Genomic DNA, 16131 nt, shown 5'->3' on the forward strand with positions numbered 1-16131 from the left:
CGATGTTTATGTGAAGCGTGGTTTGGATCTTCTTTTGCTGCTGGTTCGGTCAATATTGTTTGGAGAGAGATAAAACTAACAGCTTTAGAATCAGCGCAAAAAAGGGCGCAAACACAAAGCGCGGACCCGCCGAAACATCAGAATCAGCGAGCTGTCGGCTTTCAGCCCCGACCGTGTCTGTGCCGTCGGGTGAGAAAGGCGACATCTCACTGATTCTGATCCGTCGGCGCGTCCGTGCATTTTCCTGCCTTGTGTGTTTTTTTTCAGAATATACAACAGTTTCACCTGAAATATTGCAAAAGAAATGCATAAGAAGAAAAGAATGCAAATTAGTAAATTTTACAGCTTATCTGCTCCAAAGCAGGGCATCTTCTATGTGTACGTTTTGGTTGCTCCTACTCCAGATGCATCTTGCCAATAAGTGCATTGAACTTCTCATGTGGTTTGTATTGATGCATTTTGACTGGAATTGCGAAAATGAATCAAATGTCATACACTTTTGTTACATGACTTAATTTCAAGGCATTCAGACTTAGGGTCTAATCAAAACACCTACGTCGGTGTGTCAGATATATAAACATAAACCTTGAGTTTTGACTTTAAACCAGTTTGTGTACTTCTGTGAAATGACTTTTCAGTCCTTCTGGGTGCTGTTGATTCCTCGTCTAGGTGTAGTTTCACCCCTTCATGGAGTCAGTTCCCTGTGCAGAACTATATACAGCCTGTGCTTCCGGCTTATTTATCCTACATCTTTCGAAAACTGCCACAGAAGTAGTCACCCGACTTTTCCTGGATATTGTTGAATCTAAATTGTGGGATTAAAAAAAAAAAGTATGAATACTGTGTAATTAAAAGTTCTGCCCACAGGAAAACACTCAGTCATGCTGCAGACCAAAACAAACCAATCAGTTAAAAGTTTGAGAAGTTTTTGGAGCAGTTGTTGTTTAACTGCCAGATTCGACAGTGCGCCACATGCCTGCTCGCCTCTAATTTGCCTCATTTACACATTATTACCTTGCTCATCTTTCTTTTTCGATGCGGCAGCCAATCTGAATGTGTGGGATAATGATTGTTATTATACATATTCACCAGAGACCTCAATCCTGATGTCATCTCGCACATTCAAAAGGAGTCGTGAAGTGGTCGGAAGTCCCATTTGTTTGTTCTGGCACAGCTATTCAAGGGCACATATAGCTGTAATTACATAGTAGATAATGCAGCTGATCTGTGACAAATATTTTAACTTTACTACTGAACATTTGTCTTGTGAGTCATCCTGTTGAATTGTGTGTGTTTTAGTGGAAGCTAATATTAATAGGGAGGAGATGTTACCGTATTCTTTTTGAGCATGCATCATATATTAGGATTGAATATTGATACAGTCTATCCAGAATCTTATTTCCTTCGAGGGTGCGTTTTTTTTATAGTTGTATTTTTGCATCTTATATCATTTCCACACTTATACCTTATTTCATCCAGTTTCTCGTTATTAAAATGGGCCCGGGTGCTGCAGTGCCGCAGACCTCCGGGCCCCTTCTGATTAAGTCGAGAATGAAACAAAGGCAGGGTCAGTTGCAGAGAGGCGTGATGGGGAAAATAAAACAGCTTTTCAAGGAAATTACAAACTTTGTTTATTCGTCTGACATCATACTGTAGCATAATGCGCTCGTACAATAGTCCCCACAGGATCCAGTATTTGATAAGGAAGCAGGGCGACTGCCTGCGTGCTATGTACAGGTTGGTAAAAGGTCAGGTATCATAAATTCCAGTAGTCTGGAGCTAATTTTGGTCCCACTGCTTTTTTTTTCTTCTTCTTCTTCTTCTTCTTCTTCTTTTTTGCACAATGTAGTAGACATCATGCAGTACATGCTTGGTAAGGGTTAGGGAGTCTATATTTCAATATTTTCCTTGACTTCCTGCCAAAATCTGCTTCTTTATTTGTGAAAAACACCTGGGGGATTTTAACGTTTGTGTGCACAAGTTAAGTTAAAGGGATTATGTACTGTACACTGTGCTTGCTGAAATATACATTATATAATGCCTTTCCAAACATCATCAGCACTACAATACAACAGTTGGCTATAGACACTTCAACCTTGGTATGCTCTTCTTAACCATATCAAATCTTCAGGCTGGAAAGATCTACTAAAGACAAGTCCAGATCGCTGCAGATTTCCTTCTGTGTGATTTGTAACTAGGGCTGTGCGATATGACCAAAATCTCATATCCCATTATAAGACATCTATCGTCCGATAACAATATAAATCACAAAAATTTTACATTTTCTGTAAATTCTGTGAATCTCGGGCAGCTCAACTTGCATGAAGTGTTTCCAGCTGCGCGTCATGTACCTGGAGTCCAGTGTTTTAACCGATGCATGAAACTATACATTTTAAGTTGTAACGGCCGCCGTTTTCTTTGTATTTATTACACGGCGTGCTGCGGGGAAAAGCCTGTTCTAACATTTGAGTCTAAGGTTTATTTTTTAGCACCTGACGGCTCTTTTTTGCTTCTCATCTGTAAACACTCTGCATACTCTTTCACGCGATTCAGTTTATTTTGAAAAGTCTCAACAGGATCTTGAGCTTTATTGTGAAAGGTTTATGTGGAACATAAACAAGCGGACACGCGATGGTGTTACCGTCGTTGTTGCTAACGTCAACGCATAAAAACATGCTCTTGTCAGTCCGTAGTGTCGTTATATTAAATATAGGAGAAAGAGAGAACTTTAAGAAATGAATACAGCCACTACAGTGACCATCAAAACGATGAAAAAATATTGCCGTAAACAGTTTATTTTGTGACACCACGAAACAAACGATAGCGTAAAATGAAACGATAGACGTTTTTATATCGTCATCCGATATATATCGTTATATCGAACAGCCCTATTTGTAACTTGAACTGCCTGAGGTCAGCGCTACTATAAACTCCCTGACCAGAATAATAAAAATTGATACACAGGACAAGATAACAGCATTGTTACCTTAATGATTGGCTATTTTTCTTTTTTTACTGCTGCATATATGAAGCGATAATGCCTTAAAATTTTTAAATTAAAATTTCTAAACAGTGGGAGACAGAATATATTACTGGGAAAATAACATTGTACAGTCACAAGAAATCCTTAGTGGGATTATCAGATGACACACTGGCACTGTACCACTAATGTGAATGGAAATTGCATTCATTAAGACATAATCACGTCATGAGTAATTAGTGTTTTTATGAACATGAGCCTGGATATTAAAAATACCACTCTACAGCATGCACGATGCAGTGAAAAGGTTTCAGGAATCAGATTCAGACTTTAGTCACTCCCTGGAAATCCTGTTCTGTTTTCTTGCGATTGTTCTTCTGCAGTGCTCAGAACAGCAACCCTTCAGCTATAGTGTCGTTTTGTGGAAGTGGATGAACTCGCAGGTGGAGGGAAAAACAAAAAATGACTTATATCCAGCAGACGATACTACAAAGGTACACACCATGGTTCATGTTGTTTCAGCTGAGTGTTCTACACAAGACGCTGTGGAAATGGAGCTCTCATCAACAACGATGATGCTTGACATGAAACAAAGTTGAGTCAGTTTGAAAGAGAAGTTGTTTCTCTCTTGCAAGTGGTCATAACAGTGGTTTGATCGGTCAAGTCCTGGAACTTTTTCAGTATGACCAATCATAACCTCCGTGTCTTTTCACTGACCCTTGATACTTGGGGAAAAAAAAGAGCTCTCTCATCACGTTTTAATAAAAAAATAAAAAAAATTGTCCACAACAAAAAGCTGCTTTTCTTCCTTGTCAGCCATGTTAATATTAGCTGTATATATTTGGATTTGAATAGAAGGCAGGCAGCAGAGCGCTTCTGCTCTGCAATAGTGCAACATTGGCTGATAAAGAGTTTGACTGCCAAAGTCCCTGATAACTGGTGGCACACGTGTGCTGCCATAATGAGACAGATTTGGATGGATTAAGCACCAAGTGGTGATGGAAAATGGCAGCCAACATGTCACCCTTCACCAGCAGGAAGAGATCCAGCCTGTAGCAGCACGTCCCGCCTGCCTGTACTGCCCTTCACAGCTTGCTGGCAGTTTGATGTGTGGAGCTTTAGGAAAGCTCAGAGATTCTGTCGCTGCTTTACATCATGTGCAATTCTTCTCCTAGTAAAAAAATAAATGTTTGACTTGGCTTCAAAATAAGATTTCGGTACTTTTGTCAATATTTAACAGTTACAGCTGCAAATCAATTTAGAGGCCATTTAGTGTGTTTATCTAAAAAGCCATTTTTAAAAGATGTCTGTTTAGTCTGGATTCTTTCTCTCACTTTCTGTCTTCCTTTCTCACAAGCGTTCTTGCTTCCTGTATGAATTCAACCCCCACTGTTATCCCAGATGCACCACACTCCAGGATCACATAAGCTCTTACTTTGTGTTTTTAGCGTCTTGCCAAATACTGGTGCTTTCCTGGCAACTCAAGTCACTCTCTGACCTCAGCTAAAGGTCGCGTGTTCACGCTGAACCCCGGAGGCATTCGTCATTTTTACTCTCTGCGAGGCCAAGGTGAAAAGTCACATCACAGCACCTCATAGACCTCATGTCATTGCTTATTCTATTGCGTATTTTAAAAGCGTGCAATTGCACGTGACCGCTTCAGCTGCACTTTTTGTCTTCCACGTTCCCAGCAGCTACAAGATTTGCATTTTTCCAAGTCTCGACAATCCTCTCAGTCCCTCGACAAATAAACAACAGATGCTCAAATGTCTTCTTTGACTCATACTTGATCTTCAGTATCGTGTGCCATTTTCTTATACTTCAGCAGTGTTACAGTGTGCTCAGTGTGTAGAGCTGATTTTGTTTTCAAAGCAAAGTGTGATGTAATAAGTCAGTGATCCTGTGTAGCTCAGTAGGTGGAGCAGGAGCTGTTGCACTGCTTTATTGAGAGATGAAATACAGACACTCGTGTTGTGTTAGTGTTTGTATGTGCTGATGTGTTATTGTAGGTCCTTCTGAAGCAATGCAGCTGTGTTTAATGATCAAATATAAAGATTAACTACATGATTAGCTTCCGTCATACTTCTGCATGAAGCATCAGAGCCTCGTCTTACATTCAAAGAAGCATGCTTCCTAAAATCACACCACAGTTGATTTCTATTTATTACATTTAAACCTACCTTGTCTAAACTACAATACTTTATTGCCTGTGCTTTTGATATTTTCATCTTCTAAAAGGTACAGTTACACAATAATTTAATGCTGATGCTAAAAATCAATTGAAACTTGAAGGAAATGTGTGACACAAGAAGAATAACATAAGAATTTAAACTACTGTACATAAAAAAAGCTTGTGCCCAAATAGTATTAAAGACCAATACAAATAGCAATATACATTCATTTAATAGAAACCTAAAATCTATAACTGTGGCAAATGGATGTTAATGTGAACATTTTCTGTGTATTATTCTCAATTAAATGTATTTATTTACTTACTTGTTTTTATTGTTTGTCAAACTAAGGTAATCTGAAGATGCCACCTTGGGTTTTTGACATTTTATATACTTAAAAAAAATGATTAAGCTATTGATTAATCAGAAATTAATTTACTTGTTTCTTTACAGCTTTGGTGTATCCAAACTGCCTCCATGAGTGCTTATGCTTATGTTGTTGTTTTTTTTCTCCTCCAACCTGCAGAACTTATTGTTTATTATTTGAATCTGAGCAATATGTGTCAGAGAGTTGCACCAGCATTACGGTGTCTAGGATAAATTAACTGATGCGCTGAATGACTTTAAATATTCCCTGCAGTAAATAAACTTGATGGCACTACACATGTTACATTTATCCTTTGATATCAAAATTGTCACCCAAAATATTTCTGTATAAGACTTCTGAGTCTTCTTGAGTGTTTTCTCTCTTAGAGAGATCCTTGGTCTCAGAAGATTCCCACAAGACATGTCAGTATTTGCTTCAGTCAAATGTTGCCGCTACTTGAATAAGACATTCAGTTAATCTGCACAGTGAGCTGCATATTACTGTGTTTCAGTGAAGACCAGTAAAGTCAAAATAGATTATTTCCATCTGTAGTAATTTGGTGACATGGCTCTGTGCTGGAACCTCCCTGATGCGCAGAGACCTGCAGCTCACTGGATATTTTCTCTGTACACCCTAGAGATGGTTGTGGGAGAAAATCCCAGCAGATCACCAGTTTCTGAAATATTTCCACCAGCCAGTCTGGCACCATCAGCCATGACACATTTAAAGCCACTTAAATCACCTTTCTCAGCCATTCTCATGCTCAATTTCTCCATGACTATAAACAAAAGTATAACAAGTCATCTTTAAACACTGTTTCCAGAATTAGTTGTGCCATTTGGATGTTTAGAGTGATATCTGCTAAGCCATCAGCTAATATGCACTGAGATTAGCTGATCTTTGTGGCCTGTATGAACCAACGCTGTGCTCAGTTTAATCCCAATTTAGTGCTCTGTCATTGCAATTTGCTTTGCTTTTGTAGAATTTAATGCATCGGGCATAGAGCAGCCTTAAGCTTAAGTCTTTTTCCTCTTGATGTCTTCTAAAAGTATCTAATTAGTATCAGTAATAACAAAATTGATGATGATGATAAAGAAAATGTGAAGAAATTGCAGTTGTGTGTGTCATTTATCAAAAGTAGCTGCATTGATCAGTTGTGCAGCATGTGCCTGAAACCTTTTACAATGATTCAGATCAAAGTAAAAAAGCAAGGCTGTGGTAAACCAGACCATAATACGCCACCTAGATTCACAATTTTTAACGTGTGATAAGAGAAAAGAATATGCTTTGTATTCGCTCACATTAAAGGCACGCGCCGTCTCTCATCTCTGTCTGCGCAGGCCACTAAAGAGCTGAAACAATACGACAACAAGATCATTGAGTGCACCTTTACCAACAACAGCTGGGTGTTCATGAGGCAGAGGGTGGACAAGAGCTTCCCCAACTCCTATGATACAGCCATGGGTGAGTCTTTGTCCTTCTCCTTCCAGCCGTTATTTTTAATATCCCACTGTCTCCTGTATCTAAGTCTAAATCTGTGCAAATAACAGCCAGTCAGCCTGTGATTAATGGGTTATTTTATCTATTTTTTTTTTTTATTTGCAACAGTCTCCCGCCTCAGTTTTATTTCTGCATTGTGAGACTGTGTATGCGGAGGGGCAGATGTTATGTTGTGTACTCTCCATGAAGAATGCACACTGACACTGTGGCCTTGTCTTTGGAGCTGAGGACAAATTGTTTTCTTTAGCTCCTCACTGTGAATAGAGTAGCTGACATTTTGCCACACAATTTCCAATCTTTAAGAGGTTTTACTGTCGTGAATGGGAATGCGCATAATATATTATTGGCTGATAAGCGAGAAAATGAAATCATTGTTACTGTTTCAATAATGAAAGTTCAGCAATTCAATTAAATCTGATAGCACGGTGCATGCTGCGGATGTTAGCAATTATTTTTTACTTTTTGCTTTTTTTTTTCTTCTGCTCTTTGCTGGCTGCCTGAGGGCAAGGCTGAGCTCCTCATGCAGAACAGTGGAGTTAAAGAAACTTTAGACGACGCTCGTTCATCTGTACGACAAACTACTAACAGTTTATCAAACAGGTTGATCAAGTAGAATATAAATGTCTTTAACTGCCCGCTGAGATGTTAACCTGCTGCCTCTGCTTCATCCACAGCCATCTACAGACTAATAATTAATCTCCGTACCGATTAAGCTTAATGTACAGTGTCTTTTTTTTTTTTTTTTTGTCTTAATATTAAAATTAAACGTTTTGTCTGTTGCTAAGAAATCATTGGCAGCATCACAGTATTTATGAAGACTTTCTGGGGGCCTTACAAGACAGCATTTTCCAAGCACCTGTTTACAATCCCAGAACCAATTAAGCTGGTTTGGGCTCAAAATATTTCCATGTACTGTTCAGCTAGCTACCTGGGTTGCTAATAAGCCAAGCTGCTAGTCTGCAGGAAAGGTTCACTTGAACAGACGCGTGGTAAGAGCGAGACATGACAATCAAAGGAAGCTAAATGGAAAACTGTAGCAGCAAAGATGGCCTTTCTCCTGCCCCTGACCCCAAAGAACCAATCAGTAGGAACCATAAGTCGGTCTTATGGTTGTGCTGATTAATGCGCACAGTGGAGGGTCACACAGTTTCAGCCGTATGATGCATCTTATTACTTGTAGGTAAAACTACTTGTCGTCTGTCTTTGTAGTAAAGCTTACTAGGAAAAAAATATGCCTTTGGGGCAAAGTCACCACACCACACATTTTTTCTATACATGCTGGTTTTTGTTTAGTGGTCCAGGGTTTGACCGCTTTGAGCGTTGACATAAATTGTTGTTCTCTCCCTGTTCAGTGAGACAGGGTCTTGTTTATTGGAGCCACATTGGCTGCAGAGGGGCAACACCGGCTTGTATGTAGGGTGGTGTGAGATTCTATCAGCTGTGGTGCTTACATGATGCTCAGTTGGAACTTAGGGCCCCAAATTGTGCTGAGAAGAAATCCCCGTACCATCAACATCACCACCAGCCTGAACCATTAATAGTAGACAGGATGAATACATGGTTTCATGGTGCTTATGCTAAATTCTGAACAAATCCCAACCATGCAAATGTAGAAATGGAGACTCATCTGATCAGGCAGCGTTTTTCCAATCCTCTATTGTCCAATTTTGGTGGTCCAGTGTGAATTGCAGCCTCAGTTTCTTCCGCTGCTTTGAGGCTCTGCATTTTTTACGCTGTTGGTCTTCTGCACACTTTGGCAATAAAGTGTTTTGCTGTATAGTTTCTCTTTTTTGTACATATATAATGATGCATGTAATAATTTATAGCGAAACCCTGTTTATGGATGAGATGCAGACTCAACTTTGAGAGCCAAAAAACCTTAAACTGTCAGTGCTTTAAATAAGCATTTTTTAACTTTTTTTTTTAAGTACAAGAATTTGCTTGTCTTGTGCTTGTACATTTAAGTCTCTTTAAAGAGGTTTTAATGAGCTATGGGTCTTAAAGTTAGAATAAATCTTGAGTTCTCAGTCTGAGTACCCTTTCTTCCTCTCCACCAGCAGCACCCCTAGAGCAGTAAAGAGGTAGATGTTGTGAGAGAGGATAAACGCTACCACAGAGCTGTCAGACAATTTATTAGTTCAAGGGCTTTAATCTGGCCCGGGTTATGGTCTCTCAGACCTACTTCGGTGCAACGACATCAGTCAAAAATCAAATATGTTTGCAGTCGATTCACACGAACACGCTCGAAGGTGGAATGAAAATCCAGCTGTGATGGACTGCAAACGTTATCCATGCACATTTTTAGGCCATCTCTTGCAGTTAGGCAATGCAACCTTAGGCTTTCATTTCACCTCCACAGTTAATGGCTGTCTTGAAGACAATGCAGATGTGGCACTACTTCTAATATATTTTCAAATAATGGACTTATAATGGGAAATGCATGAAAAGGGGAAAAAGATTACAAATTCAATGCTTCAATCAAATTGGGTTTCATTTCACAAGTTGTGATTTTTGTTTTAAACTTTAAATAAGTTCTCCCCCACATGCCACATGCTATGAAAATGCACAGCAGCCACAACAGGAGAAACAAATGGACACAAACAAAGCAGAGGAAGGCGAGGACATAATGCAAAAATAATAGATAAACACGGCAATAAACCATGTTTGTGTAGCACTTAATCTAAATGCTGAGTTCACAGCGCTATGCAAGGAGGAGCATAAAAGTACATATTGAAGCAATAAAAACAAGAAGCACAAGCGAGGGAAAACACATTTAAAGAATGAACGAAATTGATTGAAGAAGATAGAAAAGATGGTCCTGAATTATTGAGCTTTAGATCCCGAGGCGGACTGTTGTACAGCCTTGGAGCCCAGATGGCAAAAGCGCCTTTTATCTCAAATCTGGACAGATAGTAACACATTTGTCCCCGAGCTGATAACATTTCGCTTCATTTAGAGGCTGGATATAGTCGTCTGTGTGCTGCTGGTATTATGGCACTGTCATAACCGTGCAGAGGGAGCTGTGGAGCAGGAGGAGCTTTTTTCTAGCACGCAAAAGCAAAAAGTCCATATCATGTTTCCGTAGACAGTGGGAGTGACTCAAAAGTTGTTGTGTGTCTGTGATAAAATAGTGGTTAAAATGTACTTTAGCAGCTTGGATGCGTGTCGAATCCTCTCTGAATCATAGAATTCTGAATTATTAATTTAGGTGTTTTTGCATGATCCACACCATCATCAGAGAATGCAGTTGTTTCAGGGGCCTGAATCTTTCTGTTATGCACAAGGTGTCTCTTGCTTTTAAATCTCGAGAGTGGACGGTCAGTGATGACGTTAAGTTTTTCGTTTTTTCTACCAGGCCATCTTAGGTTATAAAAGAAAAATGGCTCCATAGTATAGCGGGGTTGTGTTAGGATAGACATTTGGCACACAAAAATCTGGCTACTGAGACATGCAGAGTTACCTGCTGTGGCGACGTAACTTTTATGCCAGGACATCTCTGAGGTGGGCGTGGCTCAAGAGGCAGAGCAGGTCATCTACCAGTCGGTTCAATCATTGGCTCATCTTTTCGACATGCCCACAAGATACTGACCCCTAAATTGGTCCTGGTACAGCCACCAGTGTGTGTGTGTGCATGTTAGAAGGTGTGTGAATGGATTGTAGGACTTTGAGTCATGATACATGAAACAGGCAGTTCCAGTGTACATCATGACTCGCCTTTGCATCTTGCTTTACTTTGACTCACTGGTTCTGTTTAGGAAGAGATTAGCAAGAGACAGACTGCATTATTTGATCACCTGGGAATGAGAACGTGCTTTAAAGAACCATGAATTCACTGTTGCTGCAAAACCCTGTCGGCATCTCTATTGTAACTTCCTTTCTCCTTTTTTTTTGTCCAGCTGTGTGTCAAAGCATCCGGGAGCCCGTCACTAAGGAAATCCTTTTTGAGTATCTGGACCGCTGTGCTCAGGGAGCACAATCCCAAAACCGGAAAAACCCGCGAGACCCAGACTCTGAGCTAATGCCCCCTCCCCCTCCAAAGAGACCCAACCGGGCCATCCCGTAGCCCACAGCTACGCCTTTGGGACTGCTCCACGGTTACTGTGTACATCCAGCCACTCACACCCCTACAGATAAAGGACATTTCAAGGCTTTCTTACCTGCAGCACGTTTGCTTTATCAGCCCATACATGTCGGAGCACCAGAAAACCTCGATGTCATTAAATTACATTGTAGACCTCTTTGTAGCTTTAATTGCCTGTGTTCTTATTAAAATGTAAAAAAAAAAAAAAAAAAAAATTACGCTTAGGTAATTTTTTTTTCATTGTTTTGCTGTTTATAATTTTAAACAACTGAGCTAATTGGTATTTATTTACTTGGGAATTGTTATAGCAACAAATAACACCTGACAAACCGTGTTCATGTTTTGTCAACTAGTTCCTTAATTTGATTTTGAAAGAGGAGTAAACATCTTTAAAGCTCAGTCTGCTGTCTTGATGAGTCTACACTACAAAAATAGTTTCCACCATCAGAGGTCTCATGTAGATTTACACAAAGCTGCGCAGATGTTCAATTAACAGATTAAGGTTTCTCATTGAGTTCCACCTGTAAGACTCAGGCGGGGGTTTCCAAATGTTTTCATATCCCAGATAAGGAGTAGATCTCAGTACTCTGCCTCAGCCCATCTGTGTGGACTTTTGTTTTAAAGGCCACATGGGTGGGCGGGGGAGATGACAACGTGATTACACAGTCTCTACAAAGTAACTACAACTACAAAACCAGTGAAGTCAAGCTGCAGATAGGTGGCACACAAAAGGAAACAAACATCAACAAATTGTCTCGCAGAAGTGAAGAAGCTTCAAACGGAAGGATAAATACAACTCTTCCAGAAGATTAGAGCCTCAAATCGCTTGACTTTGATGCGCTCGTTGTTCCACAGTTTTCATCTACACCGAGGTATTAAAGCTAAAAGGTTTATGCTATATCCAGCATCAAAGTGAAGAACACTGGTTTTTGTGTTTAGCCAATTAGGATTTTGTTTTAAAAAAAAAATGTCTTGCCTGCCATGTGATTTGGCTTCAAAAAGGCAAAAAGAATCTTAGACACTTTTCAGTCTAAGAAACAGCACATCTGTGTGAAAAACATCTTCATTTTAAGGTGTATTTTGTTTGCCAAGGACGAGGTAAAAGTTTAATAGAAAAGTTGCTTCACTTAGATTTAACTGATTTTCCTCTGAAGGCCCCGGGGCAGGAAGACAAAACAGAAAATGCTTAAAGCATGTTAAAGCAAAATCAAACAGAAGCTTAAAGAATAAATGCTGACTGTAATGTGCTGTTGTTACAAAATAAACAGTAATGTTTATACTAATTGTTACATAACCACCTGCCACAGAATAACATCTGTGAACATGTGAGTAGGGATACTTTTAGTTGGGTCTTTTATGTATTTGGACTATAATCATAGATGATGTTACTGAATTATGAGTTTGCAGCATTAATTCAAGAGGATTAACAGTTTGGTCATTTTTCACACATTCCCTTCATTTTTTTCAGGGTATGAATTGATTGGACATTTCACCGATGAGCTCTTTCAAGGCTAGGTGTGACTTTTTTTTTCCCTCATTATTTCATGATGGTTCTGTTCAGACTTTGTACCAATGCCCCAGAGCCATAAAAAATACTGTTTTTGTACACCCTGGCAAAAAACAATCTGTCCTGTTTGTCTGAACCTTTGGTGTGTTGACATGTTCGAAAAGGTGGCTGAACTGCATTAACAGTCAGTTTTACACCATCAGGACATTTAAATTAGTTTCAGTCTTGAGTTAGTCACCCCTGACATTAATTTAAGAAACAGACCAAATTTCTACATGTGACTTTTATAAAATGATAAACTGGTCCTTGGTTGATTGTTTTGTTTTTTTTGTTTTTTTTTAACTGTGTGTTTGAGTTTTAAACTTTACACTGACACCAAAATTAAACAAACAAACAACCAAAACAACAACAACAAAAACAAAAAAAAACAACAACATAGCAGAACGAAACAAAACAGACAAAACAAAACAAAGAGACAGGCAACCCGGCTCATGAATACAAAGAAATAAGTGGAATGGTGGATCTTAAAATGATAAAATACAACTTCAGATGAACAACAGCACATGACATATTACATCATGTTATTTATTTACATAACAGAAACGAAGTCAAAATGAAGACTGTTTGTTGCTTCTATAGGAATGAAAGGTAAGTGGCAGCCAGGTGAAGCTAATCAAATGCACTTAATTCACTGCTCATCTGCTGCACGTGTGAGCACCTCCAACTTGCTACCCATCAATCTACACAGGGTTTTAAAGTCATTTCCAAACAATTATTAACAGGTGGAAAGAGGTACTAATAGTCTAGTCTTCCCAGGAGTGGACATCAAAGTAAACTCACCACAAACGCTGAGATACTGCAAAAAAAAAAAAAAAAGGGAAGTCTACGGACCTCAGCATGTTAAATTTCATGACAACACGATTGGAAAAAGACTGGACAAGAACGCCGTGTTTGGAAGGTTTACTAGAAGAAAACCTCGGGTTTGGTTTGTAAAGTTGCATCTGAACAAACAAGCCGACCAAGAGCAAAGTGCTTTAGACAAACGAGCCCAAAGTGGAAATGTTTGGCCATAATGCACAGTGAAAACCAAACACACCGCACCAAATGTCAAGGTTACGCTGGTGGAGGAATGATGATTTGGGTTTGTTTTGTAACCACAGGACCTTCCAGGCCTGGAGTCGGTCATATGTGCTTCTGTATATATTCTACAGTCAATAGACGACATCTGTCTGACAGCTAAAGCTTGTCCAAAACTGAAAAAGGACCAAGTACCGCAGCAAACCTGCAACAAAATGACTAAAAATGGGGGGAGAAAATCACTGCTGCAATCATCTAGTCAAAGTCCAGATTTCAGTGCTGTGGTGGGACCTGAAGAAAGCTGTGCCTGCGAACCTCAATGAACTGAAGCAACGCCACAAAGAAGAGCGGTCCAAAATCCCTTTACAATGATATGAGAGTCATCATGTATTATGTCCCCACATGAAGGGTAGGCAAAGAGGGTGGGGGACAGTAACAATTGGATCCGGATTGGAATGAAAAGGACACCAGGCAGAAGTGTTTAACACAAAATAAGTCTTTATTATAACCAATAACCATATAAACCGTATCAACAGACAGAGGCAACAACGCTGCTATTAGCAATAAACCAGGCAGGCCAAACCAAGAAAATGGAGGCCGCTTTGCATACACGAAACAACTGCCCAGTTGAGAGCTACTCACAAAGAGCCACGCACGGTGGGGCTGGTCGGTCGGTCGGTCGGTCACTCACTCACTCACACACACACACACACACACTCCCACTGCTGTTCATCTTAGGTTGTTTAAGAACCTAGAAAGATCCAGATGTATGTAAACCTCCACAGTTTAATTGTGGAATATGTGAGTGGTGTAAAGAGAAAAAAAAAAGCTCCACAATATCCCTCAGCAACTTGAGTGAAACATTAATCCTGTCTTTTCATATTAGCACCACATATGCAGCCATCTTTCTTGATGTTCAAATCAAGTTTCAGTGGAAATGTCAGTGAAAGCTTGTGCCTAATCTGTATGCTGCGAGCATAGAGAGTCACAAGCTGTGGCCATGCAGAAAAAGCTAATTAGAACATTTAACATACAAGATTAATCATCGGCCCCGAGACAAACAAATATTTATCTTTTTAATTAAGTGTCCTGCTGAGGAGTATGACAGGAATAACAAGTCATCAACCCTTTTCAAAACAGACACATGCCCAGGTCCCCAGGCAGCAGTTTTCCACCACCTCTATAACCCATTGTGTTGCGCTTGACCTCTGACCTCCCCGTGAGGCCCAGGCAAATGAAGATAATTCCTCCTCCAATTATTAAACGTGGTCAACGTGCTTTGTTTTAATCCCTTCGGTAAAGCCTGTTGCCAGGAAACATATGGATTATTTTCTTAACCTGTTGCCCACATTGTTTGAGTAACTCCCATCTGCAGCGCTCATCGCCCACTGTTGTTTTTGTAGAAATGATTTACACAGAGGACTATGTAATCAGCTATATTTAATTGTTTATTACGGGTCTGGATGATACCACTTCGACGTTCGGTGACTCTATTTCTGCTTCTGTGTGACTAAAAGTTACCATTTCAGAACAATTGTGAGGTGCAGCTTTCTTTGAAATGTGTCTCTCTGCACCCCCGTGCTGCGAAGGATTTTTTTTTCCTTCTCTTTTAGGATCAAGAGTCAGAATTTGTGCTTATTTTAAGATTAGTGTGACGTCGAGCGGTTAGTCATGCAGCGTGGAGAATTTAGATCTGGAGTTAGGAAATGAATGTAAGTTAGGGGAGCGTAACACACGAGTGTAACAAATCATGTGTGTGTGTTTTTTGAGTTCCTGTCGGTTGGCGCCCGAGGCGACCGTTCTCCTTATAGCGGGGATGGATGAGCTGCACTCCCAGGGCTCTCTTCCCCCTCCGGCTGCACATGAAAGCTGGCTGATTTTCATCAAAGCCTCCCCTCACCTTTTTGTCGTGAGGCTGCTGCCGCAGAGATGCCGCCGCTCTCATGCAGCAGGTGCAGGATTCATACCTGTTTTTCTGTTTTCATTTCTTTTCTCTACGAGCTTAAATTTCATTCAGTTAAATCCATCCTTGCAAACTGTTCTTCTAGATTCAATATTGGCCCAAACCTGTTTTATTTTTCCAAAACCCTTTCGGCACCTTCTGCGTCGTGTTCCTCACGAAAACATGGCGGAAGGCGGAAGCTCGAGGAAGATCCTGCTTCGTCAATAATGCGTTTCCTCTGGGTGTGTTTGTGCCCCAGAGTGGAGGAGGTGAGGAAGGGAGCGCCGCTGCGGCTGTATGGATCTGGAAATCCAAACACACTCTGTATGAGCACAGGTGGTGTAGCAAAGATTATAAAAGGCTCTCACTCTCAGCTCAGGTGTTGGAGGCTGAAAGCCACTGAGCTTCACTGCAATATTAATTCAGCAGAGACGACTCACGGGTCATTATTGTCTCAGTATTACCTGCATTTTGAATAATGCATCTCTGCGGCTCTCACTGTTGAG

General features: G+C 40.2%; 1 protein-coding gene across 1 annotated transcript in view; it reads left to right on the forward strand.

The window, feature by feature from the left end:
* The window catches only part of rngtt (RNA guanylyltransferase and 5'-phosphatase), a 117101-nt gene extending 104230 nt beyond the window's left edge, over positions 1–12871 (forward strand). Inside the window, exons 15-16 of the mRNA XM_006792622.3 lie at positions 6859–6982; positions 10915–12871. Coding sequence (XP_006792685.1) covers positions 6859–6982; positions 10915–11081 — 291 coding nt within the window. The 3' untranslated portion in view covers positions 11082–12871. The remainder of the gene's footprint in view (positions 1–6858; positions 6983–10914) is intronic.
* Positions 12872–16131: the final 3260 nt, after the last annotated feature.

The sequence above is a fragment of the Neolamprologus brichardi genome, chromosome 15 (assembly GCF_056152115.1).
Source record: "Neolamprologus brichardi isolate AB-2024 chromosome 15, ASM5615211v1, whole genome shotgun sequence".
Lineage (NCBI taxonomy): Eukaryota > Metazoa > Chordata > Actinopteri > Cichliformes > Cichlidae > Neolamprologus > Neolamprologus brichardi.